The sequence below is a fragment of the Salvelinus alpinus genome, chromosome 35, assembly GCF_045679555.1.
Source record: "Salvelinus alpinus chromosome 35, SLU_Salpinus.1, whole genome shotgun sequence".
Taxonomy (NCBI): Eukaryota; Metazoa; Chordata; class Actinopteri; order Salmoniformes; family Salmonidae; genus Salvelinus; species Salvelinus alpinus.
In genome coordinates this window covers 7,434,681-7,452,666 of record NC_092120.1, presented here as the reverse complement: position 1 = coordinate 7,452,666, position 17,986 = coordinate 7,434,681, and the positions used below count along the sequence as shown (strand labels likewise).

At 46.7% G+C, this 17,986-nt stretch overlaps 1 protein-coding gene across 7 annotated transcripts in view; it reads left to right on the top strand.

Annotated features, from left to right (window-relative positions):
- LOC139564143 (oxidation resistance protein 1-like) overlaps positions 1-17,986 on the top strand; it is a 200,090-nt gene that overhangs the window by 135,221 nt on the left and 46,883 nt on the right. For 6 of the 7 annotated variants that reach the window (XM_071383368.1, XM_071383365.1, XM_071383363.1 and 3 more), the window contains one exon: positions 10,122-10,207. In XM_071383368.1, the coding sequence (XP_071239469.1) occupies positions 10,122-10,207 (86 nt within the window). Of the gene's footprint in view, positions 1-3,954; positions 3,983-10,121; positions 10,208-17,986 lie in introns of those variants that run through there. The other variant, XM_071383367.1, reaches the window with a different exon arrangement.

Sequence of the window (17,986 nt, the reverse complement as noted above, 5' to 3'; positions counted from 1 at the left end):
GGATTCGAAATGGTCAGTGATCTGTTGATTAACTTGGCTTTCGAAAACTTTAGAAAGGCAGGGCAGGATGGATAGAGGCCTATAACAGTTTGGGTCTAGAGTGTCACCCCCTTTGAAGAGGGGGATGACCGCGTCAGCTTTCCAATCTTTAGGGATCTCGGACAATACGAGAGGTTGAACAGACTGGTAATGGGGGTTGCAACAATGGCGGCGGGTAATTTTAGAAAGAGAGGGTCCAGGTTGTCAAGCCCAGCTGATTTGTACGGGTCCAGGTTTTGGAGCTCTTTCAGAACATCTGCTATCTGAATTTGGGTGAAGGAGAAGCTGGGGAGGCTTGGGCAAGTAGCTGCGGGGGGTGCAGAGATGTTGGCCGGGGTTGGGGTAGCCAGGAGGAAAGCATGGCCAGCTGTAGAGAGATGCTTATTGAAATTCTCGATTATCGTGGATTTATCGGTGGTGACAGTGTTACCTAGCCTCAGTGCAGGGAGGAGGTGCTCTTATTCTCCATGGACTTTACAGTGATACAGGATACGATAAAGATTTAGCATTAAAGCCGTCAGAGATTTCAGATGGAATATTCTGGGTGGTGTTTGCTGCCCGGGAAATGTTCATCAAGTTGTCAACTCTCATTCCTGTGTGATAGTCACACAGATACTTTTAAAGACTGGCTCATTTCCCCCTGTGATCTCTGTGGACCACTGTGGTTGGACAGGGAGCTTAGCTGACTGTGGTTGGAGGGTTGATGATGTCGTACAGTTGGTAGATTTCAGCTAGGATGGTGGTGAGTCCAGTGGAGATAGCAGACTAGAGAGAGGTGGTAGATATGTGATACTTACTTTCTTCTGACCAAGGCCTGGCTGGCTGCTGAGTGACACTGGCTCACTGAGGATCAGTAAAGAGAGATACTGCAGAGTTTGTGGTTCTCCTTTTAGCTGAGCTCATCACTTCTCACCTCAGGGTATTGATTCAGGCTGTAACCTGAGAGGTTTCTTGGTGTTGGAGATGTAGCAGTCAGAGATGCAGAGAGCCATAGGATCAACAGGTGAGTTCCTTCTCCTACTGCATTGATCCACAGGCAGAAAGGGTTACATTCCAGTGTCCACATGCATTCTACAGTAGCCTACTTATGCATGTCAAATGCATGTCAAATACATTGCTTCATTCTGAGCAGTATGCTAGTATGGTTATTGGTGAGAATAGAGCTTTGGTCTGGGGAGTCTAGGGTAGGCTACTGGGGTCCTTTGGTCCTTGACAACAGACCAGGGGCCTTTTCAGTGACTATACATACAGTATTACTGTGGAATGTTTATATGCACAAGCCTCAGGTAACAAGAACATTGTTATTACATAGTTGTTCAGGGTTTTGTGTAAATTTCTTCCCCACATTTCTATTTATCTAAAGATTTAATAAAATTATATATATATGAAATCTAAATGTATGTTAAAATTGTAGAAAAATCCTTTTAAATATTTTATTTAAAAATCAAAAAATATATACAGTTGAAGTCGGAAGTTTACATACACCTTAGCCAAATACATTTAAACTCAGTTTTTCACAATTCCTGACATATAATCCTAAAAAATAAAAATAGTCAAATTCCCTGTCTCAGGTCAGTTAGGATCACCACTTTATTTTAAGAATGTGAAATGTCAGAATAATAGTAGAGAGAATTATTTATTTCAGCTTTTATTTCTTTCATCACATTCCCAGTGGGCCAGAAGTTTACATACACTCAATTAGGATTTGGTAGCATTGCCTTTAAATTGTTTAACTTGTGTCAAACGTTTCGGGTAGCCTTCCACAAGCTTCCCACAATGTTGGGTGAATTTTGACCCATTCCTCCTGACAAAGCTGGTGTAACTGAGTCAGGTTTGTAGGCTTCCTTTCTCCCACCACACGCTTCTTCAGTTCTGCCCACAAATTTTCTATGGGATTGAGGTCAGGGCTTTGTGATGGCCACTCCAATACCTTGACTTTGTTGTCCTTTAGCCATTTTCCACAACTTTGGAAGTATGCTTGGGGTCATTGTCCATTTGGAAGACCCATTTGCGACCAAGCTTTAACTTCCTGACTGATGTCTTGAGATGTTGCTTCAATATATCCACATAATTTCCCTGCCTCATGATGTCATCTACTTTGTGAAGTGCACCAGTCCCTCTTGCAGCAAAGCACCCCCACAACATGATGCTGCCACCCCTGTGCTTCACAGTTGGAATGGTGTTCTTCGGCTTGCAAGCGTCCCCCTTTTTCCTCCAAACATAATGATGGTCATTATGGCCAAACAGTTCTATTTTTGTTTCATCAGACCAGAGGACATTTCTCCAAAAAGTACAATCTTTGTCCCCATGTTGCAAACCGTAGTCTGGCTTTTTTATGGCGGTTTTGGAGCAGTGGCTTCTTCCTTGCTGAGCGGCCTTTCAGGTTATGTCGATATAGGACTCGTTTTACTGTGGATATAGATACTTTTATACCCGTTTTCTCCATCATCTTCACAAGGTCTTTTGCTTTTGTTCTGGGATTGATTTGTACGTTTTGCACCAAAGTACGTTCATCTCTTGGAGACAGAACGTGTCTCTTTCCTGAGCGGTATGATGGCTGCGTGGTCCCGTGGTATTTATACTTGCGTACTATTGTTTGTACAGATGAAGGTGGCATTTGGAAATTGCTCCCAAGGATGAACCAGACTTGTGGAGGTCTACAATTCTTTTTCTGAGGTCTTGGCTGATTTCTTTTGATTTTCCCATGATGTCAAGCAAAGAGGCACTGACTTTGAAGGTAGGCCTTGAAATACATCCACAGGTACACGTCCAATTGACTCAAATTATGTCAATTAGCCTATCAGAAGCTTCTAAAGCCATGACATCATTTTCTGGAATTTTCCAAGCTGTTTAAAGGCAGTCAACTTAGTGTATGTAAACTTCTGACCCACTGGAATTGTGATACAGGGAATTATTCGTGAAATAATCTGTCTGTAAACAATTGTTTGAAAAATTACTTGTGTCATGCACAAAATAGATGCATTAGCCGACTTGCCAAAACTATAGTTTGTTAACAAGAAATGTGTGGAGTGGTTGAAAAACGACTTCAACTGTATATATAGTCTAGCTACTGTATTCAGGAGACAGAAAAACATGCCTTTATGTTAAACCAATAAATAAATAAATAATAACTTTACCAACTGAACATTGCACACAAGGCAATAACCCAGGAGCCGATGGAGAGATCATGGTGTGATTAGTCGCCCTGGAGTGCGTGCTAATGAGGCAGTCTGGATGGGGTGACACTCACTGAGCCTGTGACAGCATCAGGGTTTGATTTATTGACCTGGAGCCAGTGTTAATGATGGGGCAGAGGCAGGACGAAGGGAGGGAGAGGAAGAGAGGGGAGAAGGAGAGTTCTGCTTAAAACACATTGACTGGTCTACTCCCCTCTCCTCTGTCCTGACACAGCAGACACAACACAAAGTGCTGCTCCAGCAACGTTTGGTTGTACTGGGAGGTGGTGATGGTGCTGTATGCAGGGGACTGACTGTATAAGGCAGAGAAAGAGAGACAAAGAAAGAAAGAGAGGGTGTTAGCAAAGGGATGTGGGCTGTTGCTGTGTGCTTCCTGGGTGTAGTTTGACAGCTCACTAAGCCAATGCATATTCATTTCAAAGGCTGCCGTGCTGTTATCGCCACATTAGAGTCAGGGAAGTCAAGGCCATGTCTCACCTTATATATACTGTATATGGAATAAGTGAAATGTTTGCCTCCTTGTGTGTTTTTATGGGCCTGTCATACAGAACCTGTCTGAGAAGAAGGTTGTTATTGTAAAGTACTATGTATCAACATGTTGTGACTGGTGTAATTACAGTGTTACTCCACAGGTATAAGAGCTGAAGAGAACTTAGTGTTACCATCCGGTGCCCTCCACCCCTCAACACCCTGTCCTGAGCAGCTACATGACTTACCTAGCTAAATAACATGAATGACAGTATACTGTAAGTAGGACCCCTCCCTCCCCTCTCCACCCCCTCACCCCTCCTCTCCTCTCCACCCCCTCATCTCTCCTCCCCCTCATCTCTCCTCTCCCTCACCTCTCCTCTCCCTCTCCTCTCCCTCATCTCCCCTCTCCACCCCTCACCTCACCTCTCCTCTCCACCCCCTCACCTCTGCTCTCCTCCTCCCCTCTCCACCCCCTCCCTCCTCCCCTCTCCACCCTTCACTTCTCCTCTCCTCTCCACCCCCTCACTTCACCTCTCCACCCCTCCTATCTACCCCCTCTCCTCTCCACCCCCTCACTTCACCTCTCCACCCCTCCTCTCCACTCCCTCACCTCTTCTCTCCACTCCCTCACCTCTCCACTCCACTCCCTCACCTCTCCTCTCCTCTCCACCCTCCTCACCTCTACTCTCCACCCCTCCTATCTACCTCCTCACCACTCCTCTCCACCCCCTCACCTCTACTCTCCACTCCCTTCACCTCTCAACTCCTCTCCACCCCCTCTCCTCTCCACCGCCTCACCTCTACTCTCTACCCCTCACCTCTTCTCTCCACCCCTTCCCCTCCCAACTCTCTCCACCCCCTCACCTCTCCACTCCACTCCCTCACCTCTCCTCTCCTCTCCACCCCCTCACCTCTCCATCGCCTCCACCCCTCCTATCTACCCCCTCACCCTCACCTCTCCACTCCCTCACCTCTGCTCTCCTCCTTCCCTCTCCACCCCCTTCCTCCTCCACCCTTCACTTCTCCTCTCCTCTCCACCCCCTCACCTCACCTCTCCACCCCTCCTAACTACCCCCGCTCCTCTCCACCCCCTCACTTCACCTCTCCACCCCTCCTATCCACCCCCTCTCCTCTCCACCCCCTCACTTCACCTCTCCACCCCTCCTAACTACCCCCTCTCCTCTCCACTCCCTCACTTCACCTCTCCACCCCTCCTATCTACCCCCTCTCCTCTCCACCCCCTCACTTCTACCTCTCCACCCCTCCTATCTACCCCCTCTCCTCTCCACCCCCTCACTTCACCTCTCCACCCCTCCTATCTACCCCCTCTCCTCTCCACCCCCTCACTTCACCTCTCCACCCCTCCTATCTACCCCCTCTCCTCTCCACCCCCTCACTTCACCTCTCCACCCCTCCTATCTACCCCCTCACCTCTCCACCCCCTCACTTCACCTCTCCACTCCCTCACCTCTCCTCTCCTCTCCTCTCCACCCCTCACCTCTCCTCTCCACCCCCTCACTTCACCTCTTCACCCCTCCTATCTACCCCCTCTCCTCTCCACCCCCTCACTTCACCTCTCCACCCCTCCTATCTACCCCCTCACCCCTCCTCTCCACCCCCTCACTTCACCTCTCCACCCCTCCTATCTACCCCCTCACCCCTCCACTCCCTCACCTCTCCACTCCACTCCCTCACCTCTCCTCTCCTTACCTGTTTACCCTGCCTACCCTGCTTACCCTGCCTACCCTGTTTACCCTGTTTACCCTGCTTACCCTGCCTACCCTGCTTACCCTGCTTACCCGACCTACCCTGCTTACCCTGCCTACCCTGTTTACCCTGCCTACCCTGTTTACCCTGCTTACCCTGCCTACCCTGCTTACCCTGCCTACCCTGTTTACCCTGCCTACCCTGCTTACCCTGCCTACCCTGCTTACCCTGCTTACCCTGCCTACCCTGCCTACCCTGTTTACCCTGCCTACTCTGTTTACCCTGCCTACCCTGCTTACCCTGCCTACCCTGCTTACCCTGCCTACCCTTCCTACCCTGCTTACCCTGACTACACGTCCTACCCTGACTACCCTGCCTACCCTGTTGACCCTACCTACCCTGTTTACCCTTCCTACCCTGCTTACCCTGCCTACCCTCTTACCCTGCCTACCCTTCCTACCCTGCTTATCCTGCCTACCCTGCTTACCCTGCCTACCCTGCTTACCCTGCCTACCCTGCTTACCCTCCCTACCCTGTTTACCCTGCCTAACGCATTCTGACTGATTTGAACTCACGTGGCGCCATGCATGCCTGCCTGGCTATCTCGCAGGGAAGTAACTTCCCCGAGGTATCCTTCAGGCTAGTGATAGAAACCAGTCACAGACACCATCATGCAGGCATTCTCTGCTGCTGCGGTCCTCGTTGTGCCTATTGGACTACCTCTTGGCATGAGTTACATCTTTGTTTTCTAAATATACAGCCTTCAGTCAGTCACAAGACCGGACTCACACTGTTCCGCACCAGTGTTGTGTTTTTATTTCAAATGCCAAAGATGATGTTGTTGAACTAGATTGTAATTTTCCATGAAGAAAAATGATGGGACTTAATAGTATTTTTGTAGTAGTGGGAGAGGTTTAAATTGTTTAACTTAAGCAAAGCAGTAAAATATAGTCAAAGTAACATTTTGTAAAATAATTGGTCTGATTACTTTGATTGACGACACGGTCAACCTTATTACTTTGGATACAACAGTAGAAGGCCTGATTACCAACAATGATGAGACAGCCACTAGGGAGGAGGTGAGGACCCTGTCGGAGTGGTGCCAGGACAATAACCTCTCTCTCAACGTCAACAAAATCAAGGAGCTGATCGTGGACTTCAGGAGACAGCAGATGGAGCACGCCCACATCCACATAGACGGGATCACATTTGGAGAAGGTGGAAAGCTTCAAGTTCCATGGCGTACACATCACTGAGAATCTGAAATGGACCATCCACAGTGTGGTGAAGAAGAAATTTGGCTTGGCCCCTAAAACCCTAACAAACTTTTACAGATGCACAATTGAGAGCATCCTTTTGGGCTGTTTCACCGCCTGGTACGGCAACTGCACCGCCCGCAACCGCAGGGCTCTCCAGAGGGTGATGCGGTATGCACAACACATCACCGGGGACACACTGCCTGCCCTCCATGACACCTACAGCACCCAATGTCCCAGGAAGGCCGAAAAGATTATCAAGGACATCAACCACCCAAGCAACTGCCTGTTCACCCCGCTATCATCAAGAAGGAGAGGTCAGTACAGGCGCATCAAAGCTGGGACCGAGAGACTGAAAAACAGCTTCTATCTCAAGGCCATCAGTCTGTTAAATAGCCATCACTAGCCGGCTACCACCTGGTTCCTCAACCCTGCACCGTAGAGGCTGCTGCCCCATGTACATAGACATGGAACCACTGGTCACTTTAATAATGGAACTAGTCACTTTGTGAATTGTTAGATACTACCACACTGTTGGAGCTAGGAACACACGCATTTCACTACACCTGCAATAACATCTGCTAAATATGTGTATGTGACCAATAAAATGTGATTTGATTTGTGGGGCAGTTAGATCACACATTTCATCATAAATAACTCCACTCACACTACTATACGTGTATACACTCTCCTACTACAATACCTCAGTATATGAACTCTCCTACTACAATACCTCAGTATATGAACTCTCCTACTACAATACCTCAGTATATGAACTCTCCTACTACAATACCTCAGTATATGAACTCTCCTACTACAATACCTCAGTATATGAACTCTCCTACTACAATACCTCAGTATATGAACTCTCCTACTACAATACCTCAGTATATGAACTCTCCTACTACAATACCTCAGTATATGAACTCTCCTACTACAATACCTCAGTATATGAACTCTCCTACTACAATACCTCAGTATATGAACTCTCCTACTACAATACCAGTTTTAAAGTTTGGACGGCTGAAACGGTGTAAGAGGAGAACAAGATTAATAATAAGCCAGAAGTATGACAAAGATTTAAAGTGGGATATTTGCTGTCGCAAGTCCCATTAATGAAATGAAGAGCAACAGTATATCAGCTGTGGTGATAAGACTGTTGCTTTAGTTCGGTTTCTTTTGGATAGAGAAAGATGCAAATTAAATGAGATAACATGACCTTGACCCACATCTGTGAAATCTGGCGTTACACAACCCACTGTTTTTGCAGAGATAATCAATTTATGAGACTTGCTGTGGCCCCAGGCACAGTTGCTCCCATTATTTGTGACTTTCATCTCGCTTAGTTGCCATCTTGCACCATACTCTAAAATACAACGCTTGTATTCCCAGTATGCACTACACTATTAAAACAAATACACATTCAATGCTGTTGTTTAGTGTGCAACAATGTGTCACACAAACAGAACATTTGATTAACTGAGTAACTTCATTTGTGATGGCAGTGTTTAATCAATTGTCTCCTATAGATCTAATTTTGATGAATTCATTGTAAATTTCAATTTTTGTTACTGGATAACATTGTGTACAGGATGTTCTTCTTGCCCTAGCAGAAAAGAGCAGAGTTTATCTGGCAGGCTGTTTATTAGAAGTGAACAGGTTTTCTGTAAAGGGGTAAGAGGGGTTATCATGTGTTCCTGTGGTGTAGACCCACTGAGATCTGATGATCTTTGTTGTTTAACGTTGTGGTTCTGCTCTGCTCCCGGTGTGAAGAAATAGCCATGTTTCTGATGGCACATCATCACACTCCATGTTGAGGTTCAAATTTAGACCGTTCTCTCCCTCACTATGCAACACCCTGCTGCTGTGAATGTAGCTCTGAGTCTCTCCCTACCTCTCTCTCTGTCTCTCTCACTAATGTATCTCTTCCTGCTCTCTCTCTATCGTATCTCTTTCTGCTCTCTCTGCAGCTCTCTCTTCCTACCCTCTCTCTCTGTGTATCTCTCTTTCTGCTCTCTCTGCAGCTCTCTCTCTGCAGCTCTCTCTCTGTAGCTCTCTCTCTGTGTATCTCTCTTTCTGCTCTCTCTGCAGCTCTCTCTCTGCAGCTCTCTCTCTGTAGCTCTCTCTCTGTGTATCTCTCTTTCTGCTCTCTCTGCAGCTCTCTCTCTGTAGCTCTCTCTGTAGCTCTCTCTTCCTCCTCCCCCCTCCCTCTCTCTCTCTCTCTCCCTGCTCTCTTTCTTTCTCATATTGGTTTTAGAATCAGGTGGTATTTATTCTTGGTCTTGGCTTAGCCCTCATACCACGTCAGTGTTTCGGTATTACATTAGTGTTATGTCTATGACCTGAAACAATATGTAACAGAGCTTCATGTCAGATACACTGCTGTTATACAATTGTATTAGTGGGGTGTCAAATAAACCAAACCAGACAGCAGGACACCATACCGAATGCTTCAATGCACGTCTGTTCATCGTCTGATCGCCGAAGCTATCGCAGGCTTTATGGTGCGTTTGACAGACTACAAACATTAAACCTACTACATTGCCTATCATGGTGAATACAGAGTGGAATACCTCAGTATTGTACTTCTGTATTACAGTTGTCATATGCTAAGGAATTCTCCCTCTTCAGTGCAGTGAGTCCTGAGCCCCAGAAATAGAATGGCTGCATGGCGAAGGACTCATGTTTTCAGCCGAGCAGCCGAGCTGCTCAGTGACACAGACAGACGAAGTAAAGGACGTGTTAGGCTTCTGATCGATCTGCTGCGTAGGCTGCATACTGAACATAACGGGGGGAACCTAGCCGACTGAGAGAGAGGATGTGCTCTGTACTGTACCGTAAGCCTTCCACCCCCAGCGCTCGGCCCCTGCTCTCTTCCAGCCCCATCCCTGTGATCTCAGATCCAGCCCTATACCCTCTAGCCCCAGTCCTATACCCCATACAATACCCGAGTCACGACCCTCTCCTGTCTCCCCCAGCCCCAGCTCCATCCATCCCTTGTCCAAGTTCACAGATCCTGCCTTCTGCCTTCACCCCCCTCTCTCTCCTATCTCCCTCCCAAACCTCCCAGCTCCATCCCCTCCTCATCTCCTCAGTTCCTCATGGATGTCAAGGTGCTGTGTGTCTGCTGTGAGAGAAGAGGCAGCAGCAGAAGGCAAGGTGAACTGGAATCAACGCATGTCATTGTGCTGCGTGGTGGAGGGCTACAGAGAGAGAGAGAGAGGGAACAAAAGAGAGTAGGAGAGAGAGCTAGAGCAGCGAGAGCTTGCTAGGAGAGGGAGAGAGAAAGAGGTTCCACTCCGCTCACATCGTAGGCTGACTGGCTCGCACGCTCACTGTTGACGAATGAGCTGTCTACCCGTGTGGCTGGGAAACGGCGGCTTGTGACAAGGCAAGCTAGGGAGAGAGAGGAACATGAACGTAATGCGTACCTTGCCTCGCTTGCTTTCAGATACCAGCCAGAAGAAGACTCAAGAGAAGAAGGATGGCAGCAGACGCATGTCGTTCCAGAGACCCAAAGGAACCATTGAGTATGCTGTAAGTAAACAGAGAGGCTCTGTCTGGGTGTTTTAATGCTTTTTACTGCTCCTGCTGCTGCTGCTGTGCTGCCCTGTGTGTCTACTGGCTGTTGCCCTAGTCTGAGTAATAGCTGCTGTGGTGGTGGTGTGTTATTATGTTGTGTTATGAAAAGGAACCTGGCCATGCTGGCTCACATCGTTAGGAGAGTGTGTGTGTGTGTGTGTGTGTGTGTGTGTGTGTGTGTGTGTGTGTGTGTGTGTGTGTGTGTGTGTGTGTGTGTGTGTGTGTGTGTGTGTGTGTGTGTGTGTGTGTGTGTGTGTGTGTGTGTGTGTGTGTGTTTAGGGAGAGAACGAAGCGTTTAGTATTTTACAGTTGCACGTGTGCGACGTTCAGTGTCTGTTTACATAAAGGGGGACTTTATATGACCATCCAGAGCTATTGCCTCTCTACCGTGTGATGGAAATGTATTCTAATAGATTAGACTTGTATCAATCCTGTTCCATTCTGCATTCTGATGTATAGGAGGAGAGAGGATTGTAGCTGTGTACGTATGTACAAACCAAGAGAGAGAGACACTCAGTCAGAATGTGTAGTCTATATGTTATCGTTCATTCTGTGCGGTGCTTAGCAGCGAGCATTCCACCACTGTTTACGAATGACCTTCCACCTGGTGTTGTCATTGCTATTCATTTGCCATCTCTGTTGTGTGTGAGAGTGAGACAGAGAGACAGACAGACCCGTATCCGGATGATCTGAAAATGGAGTCTGTCTCTGCTGCTGCTCTGACTGGTAGTGTTCTTGAAATGACCCTCAAATCCAGCTTCAGTCAGACAGGTTTCTCTCTTTCTTCTCTTCTCTCCCTGGTAACACTGCATGGAGAGCGGAATGCTGTGGAGCTCGATCAGCCTGGCCACAGAGGAGAGGAGAGGAGAGGAGAGGAGAGGAGAGGAGAGGAGAGGAGAGGGGGAAAACTGGTGGACATCTATCATTTAGCCAGCACATTGATTTACACCTTGTTTGATGACATGGTTCAGCATCCAGAGACATTTTTCTCCCCAATATATTTCCTCTCTCTTAGTAATTGCTCTGCTGCTTTGATTCAGCAGTGATTGTGTGCGTGATCCGAATGCTTTCTGTTATCTCTGGTGTTGCTGTTGCACTTGACACGTTTTATACAGGTGTCATTCAGAACAGCCCCTACCCCCACCTCTCATCTGCTCTGTGCCACAGGGTGATGGACACGGGTGATGGGCAACAGGGTGATGGACAAGCCAGTTGTTTTATGCTGGGGTGTGAAAAGTGTACAATGGCAGGAGGATAGGACAGGATATTTGTTTTAGTAAAGACAGTTTGTCATGGACTAGTGTTAAAGAGAGAGAGGTGTTACAGTGGATAAACATTGGATTCAGGGAAAATATGCTTATCATATCTCACTCACATAGCAGCACGCACCACCATCTCCCCAGCCTGCTGGCCACTACACCCCCCTTCTCTCTCTCTCTCGCTGTCTCTATCTCTCTGTTTCTCTCGCCATCCTCGTTCTCTCTCTCTCTCTATACTCTTTCTCTTTCTTTATCTCCCATGGGAAGGATTCCAGATAATATTGTGATGGAGGGAACCATGCCAACTGTTGCGTGAACTTTCCAGTCATGACATGCTGCAACGCCGCCCTTAGAGATTGTTTAAGGTTGTGTGGCATGGCTGCCTCCATCCCTCACTTACACACTTACACACACACACACACACACACACACACACACACACACACACACACACACACACACACACACACACACACACACACACACACACACACACACACACACACACACACACACACACACACACACACACACACACACACACACACAGCACCCGTCCTACGAGATAGCCCTAGATGCATGGAGACTTTCCCAGTGATTGAGAAGCGGCTTTATCTTAAACTGATCTTCCACGCTGTGCTGTGCTGCACTGGGCCTGGGGACGGACAGCTACTGTTTCCATCTGTTCTCACCAGATAGATACGTTTATAATCCGCTGCCTGGTGCCTACAGAAAAGAAAAGGGAGGCTTTGTCGCTTTATCAAATATTGTGATCGCTCGTTTTTAGACAAAAAAATAAACCTCAATATTTGCCTTCTCATTCTGATGGGCACACCTATTGGCTGACCTTCAGCCAATTAAAAATTGTGTTTGTTTGAACTCCAGGAAGTAGAGGGGAATGGAATGGAACAGACTGCAACATTATTTTGTTGAAATATAATTTGATTTGGGAGAAATTAAGCGAATTGAATTGCACCTAAATTGGCCATTTTAAATTATAGGAATCATATGTGTATGTGTGTGTGTAGTGTTTGTGGGTGTGTGTGTGTTGAATTGATTACTAGAAATGGATGAGACAGTCAGAGGGGAACTGGATCCTCACAATCACTCCTATTGATAGCATTATTCACACTGGTGTGGTGGTGGTGGGGGACCAGAATGGGCCCACTGTTCAGGCTTTTCACATCTGTATGTATGTGAGAGAGGGAGAGGGAGAGGGAGAGGGAGAGGGAGAGGAGAGGAGAGGAGAGGAGAGGAGAGGAGAGGAGAGGAGAGGAGAGGAGAGGAGAGGAGAGGAGAGGAGAGGAGAGGAGAGCTCAGTCATCAGCACTGTCACCACCCACTCTGTCACAATAACAACTCTGATGAGCAGCAGTCAAACGTCAACGCATGTACAGCAGCTCCACTATCCTCTCACCTACTATAGCACCATGGAGATGTAGTAGTCATGGCAATGTCATGTTCTGTTAGCTTCTTCTAGGCCAATGTATGTGTCCCATATGGTTCCTATAAGGGATGTAACGAATCAGCATATGCATCGGCCCCTGGTTCAGATGTTTAAGTAGCAATGGTCATCAAAACTTTTGATGGATGAAGATACAACCAACTTTTTGTATTGTTAAAATCCATCAGATATTGACTGAGTTATAGCACATAAAACATTTTACTGGCACGGACAAATAATGGAGTTCCGTGATTTTGGTGGGAATTCAGGTAATTTATTGTACTTTTTTAAATTATTTGTTGAAATAAAGATAATGATAGGTGCCTAATTTGCAGAAATACACTGCGTATTTGCATATATCCATAAATTAACATAAAGGAGGGGAACAGGGCTGCAACCACCAAACACCTGCTCTGTCTACCCTTACCTGCTCTGTCTACACTACCTGCTCTATCTACCCTACCTGCCCTGTCGACCCTACCTGCTCTGTCTACCCTACCTCCCCTGTCTACCCTACCTGCCCTGTCTACCCTACCTGCTCTGTCTACCCTACCTGCTCTGTCTACCCTACCTGCTCTGTCTATCTTACCTGCTCTGTCCACCCTACCTGCTCTGTCCACCCTACCTGCTCTGGCTACCCTACCTTCCCTGTCTACCCTACCTGCACTGTCTACCCTACCTGCACTGTCTACCCTACCTGCACTCACCTGATCTGTCTACCCTACCAGCACTCACCTGCTCTATCTACCCTACCTGCTCTGTCTACCCTACCTGCTCTCACCTGCTCTGTCTACCCTACCTGCTCTCACCTGCTCTGTCTAACCTACCTGCTCTGTCAGCCCTACCTGCACTGCCTACCCTACCTGCAGTCACCTGCTCTGTCTACCCTACCTGCTCTCACCTGCTCTGACTACCCTACCTGCACTCACCTGCTCTGTCTACCCTACCTGCTCTCACCTGCTCTGTCTAATCTACCTGCTCTGTCAGCCCTACCTGCACTGCCTACCCTACCTGCAGTCACCTGCTCTGTCTACCCTACCTGCTCTCACCTGCTCTGACTACCCTACCTGCACTCACCTGCTCTGTCTACCCTACCTGTACTCACCTGCTCTGTCTACCCTACCTGCACTCACCTGCTCTGTCTACCCTACCTGTACTCACCTGCTCTGTCTACCCTACCTGCACTCAACTGCGCTGTCTAGACTGCCTCATGAATTACTGTTGTTGTCACGTTCTCTTGCATAATTCAACAAGTGTGTCAATAGAAGGATACCCTCAGATTAAAAATCAACACACCTGGCTTGAATTGGATTCACAGTCTCCTCTGCTGTTCTGTGTCCTCTGCCTCTGACTGGGAGAATGTCTGTCCTAGCTGTCAGTTGTAATGGCTGTAAAATTAGGCATCTGAATGATGAACAATGGCACAGCAGTGGCACACACAATGCATGCCATTAGGGTGGTAAAGACAAAGTCGCTATGGCAACTGTAATCACATATGCACATATCCAGGCTTCATCAGACAGGCTGCATTGTAAGCCTCTGGAGCGATAGTCCTTCTGATATTACATTCTGGATGATTAAACCATTTGCAGAACGTATAATCTATATTCTTTCCTGTTTGATTACGCACACTGACTCGTTTTCTTGTTTTGTGACTCACATTTCACCTTGTTTTGGATTCTGACCTAGCAAGCATCAACGTGATGGTACCTTCCTCTGACACCACCTAGTATATAGGTCCTGTATGGCAGGAAGCTTGGCCCCAGTGATGTACTGGGCTGTACGCACTACCCTCTGTAGCGCCTTACGGTCGGACGCCAAGCAGTTGCCATACCAGGTAGTGATGCAACCGGTCAGGATGCTCTCGATGGTGCAGCTGTAGAACTTTGAGGATCTGGGTGTTACGCGGAGCGGAACAGGTGAACCCAAGAGCAGACTCAGACGAGGAGACTGGGATGAAGTAACCATGGTATTTATTGAAACACAGAGGGAAGATGGAGTGCAGGCCAGGGAAAGCTCGGCGGGTTGCAGGAAACCAGGTGCGGAGGCTGAGGCTGTAGCGAGAGGTTTTGGGACAGGGTAAGCATGTCCGGAGGGGAATCCAAGGGAGCAGTAGAGTGGGGAATCCAGGACAGTAGCAGGACTGATAAGAAGTGGGACTGGAGATAGGGACCAGAGTCAGAGCGGCCAGAACTGTAGCAGAGAGGAAAACAGTGTCACACAAGGGAAAACAGGCACAACAGGATCTAAACAGGAACAAACGGCTAGAAACGTAGACTGACTGAGCAGAGATTATGATCTGGCAGCATGGAAGTGGCAGGGCTGAGTATTTGTAGAGCTCTTGATTATGGAACAGGTTGCAGCTGGTGGGGATCTGCTTTGACTACTTCAGCACACCTGTCTCCGCCCACACAATCACACACACACACACAGAGAGAGGGAGAAAGTACTGGGGGAGTGGCAGCAGGCCAAGGAGACACAGGATGAGCAGTAGAGGGAGTGGCAGGAGCAGATGTAACACTGGGGACCCATACCAAATCTTTTCAGTCTCCTGAGGGGGAAAAGCCATTGTTGTGCCCTCTTCATAACTTTCCTGGTGTGTTTGGACCATATTAGTTTGTTGGTGATGTGGACACCAAGGAACTTTAAACTCTAGACGTGCTCCACTACAGCCCTGTCGATGTGAATGGGGGCGTGTTCGAACCTCCTTTTCCTGTAGTCCACGATCAGCTCCTTTGTCTTGCTCACATTGAGGGAGAGGTTGTTGTCCTGGCACCACACTGCCAGGTCTCTGACCTCCTCCCTATAGGCTGTCTCCTCGTTGTCGGTGATCAGGCCTACCACCGTTGTGTCGGCAGCAAACTTGATGGTGTTGGAGTCGTGCTTGGCCACGCATTCGTGGGAGATCAGGGAGTACAGAAGGGAACTAAGCCGCAACCCCGGGGTGGCCCCCGTGTTGAGGATCACCGTTGCAGATGTGCTTTTTGTGCCCGTAAACCCATTTCGTTTCATTTGATTAAAAACCAAGCATAGTCTGCCCTCCTCTCAAGGAAGGTAGTTTTTTTTGTCCTGTCCAATGCATTCTCCAAGTAGCCAAGACTATCATAAAGGGTTTGGCTCGTGACACCGCTTTGAAATACATCTAGTTTGGGAACATCCACTTTTTTATCTATGTAGGCTATTGTAAAAAAAGAAAAATCCTGCTCCTCTAATTATTTAGGATGTGCTTAAAATACCCTCCATGTAGGCTATATGCCTAAAAAAACTACATGTAGACTATATGCCTAAAAAAACCTCCATGTCGGCTATATGCCTAAAAAACCCTACATGTAGGCTATATGCCTAAAAAACCCTCCATGTCGGCTATATGCCTAAAATACCCTCCATGTCGGCTATGCCTAAAAACCCTACATGTAGGCTACATGCCTAAAAAAAAACTACATGTAGGCTACATGCCTAAAAAACCCTCCATGTCGGCTATGCCTAAAAAAAAACTTCATGTAGGCTATATGCCTAAAAAAACCTACATGTAGGCTATATGCCTAAAAAAAAACTTCATGTAGGCTATATGCCTAAAAAACCCTACATGTAGACTATATGCCTAAAAAAAAACTTCATGTAGGCTATATGCCTAAAAAACCCTACATGTAGGCTATATGCCTAAAAAAAAACTACATGTAGGCTACATGCCTAAAAAAACCTCCATGTAGGCTACATGCCTAAAAAACCCTACATGTAGACTATATGCCTAAAAAAGCCTACATGTAGGCTACACGCCTAAAAAAATAACTACATGTAGACTATATGCCTAAAAAACCCTACATGTAGGCTATATGCCTAAAAAAAACTCCATGTAGGCTACATGCCTAAAAAAGCCTACATGTAGGCTACACGCCTAAAAAAAAAACTACATGTAGACTATATGCCTAAAAAACCCTACATGTAGGCTATATGCCTAAAAAACCCTACATGTAGGCTATATGCCTAAAAAAAACTTCATGTAGGCTATATGCCTAAAAAACCCTACATGTAGGCTACATGCCTAAAAAAAACTACATGTAGGCTATATGCCTAAAAAAACCTCCATGTAGGCTACATGCCTAAAAAAAACTACATGTAGGCTATATGCCTAAAAAAACCTCCATGTAGGCTACATGCCTAAAAAAACCTACATGTAGGCTACATGCCTAAAAAACCCTACATGTAGGCTACATGCCTAAAAAAAACTACATGTAGGCTATATGCCTAAAAAAAAATACATGTAGGCTATATGCCTAAAAAAACCTCCATGTAGGCTACATGCCTAAAAAACCCTACATGTAGGCTACATGCCTAAAAAAAACTACATGTAGGCTACATGCCTAAAAAACCCTCCATGTCGTCTATGCCTAAAAAAAAACTTAATGTAGGCTATATGCCTAAAAAACTACATGTAGGCTATATGCCTAAAAAACCCTACATGTAGGCTATATGCCTAAAAAACCCTCCATGTAGGCTATATGCCTAAAAAAAACTCCATGGAGGCTATATGCCTAAAAAGAACTCCATGGAGGCTATATGCCTAAAAAGAACTCCATGTAGGCTATATGCCTAAAAAGAACTCCATGTAGGCTATATGCCTAAAAAGAACTCCATGGAGGCTATATGCCTAAAAAGAACTCCATGTAAGTGTTACGATAATTTTGTTCTCAATGTTCATAAACTGAACTTCAATTAAACTACTCTGTCTGTTAATAAGAATTTGTAAGGTTCTTATTAAAATGAAACAGACAGAGTCTAGTCTACAATAGTCAGAATGTTTATTTACGAGAGCTCTGCTGTGCATATACAAAAACGTTCCTTTTATAATATTCTCTTAACCTACGCACATACATACTAATATTTGGATTCTCTCTTTTTCTCCTGGGGTCTCACCACAGTTTATTACCACTCAGCTGACAGTTCCAGTCCCCCCCAGATACGGGAAATCTGGAGGGGCTCTCCCTGTCCTATCTTATCTCCCCAGAGTTATAGTTTAATGATCCACTTAGT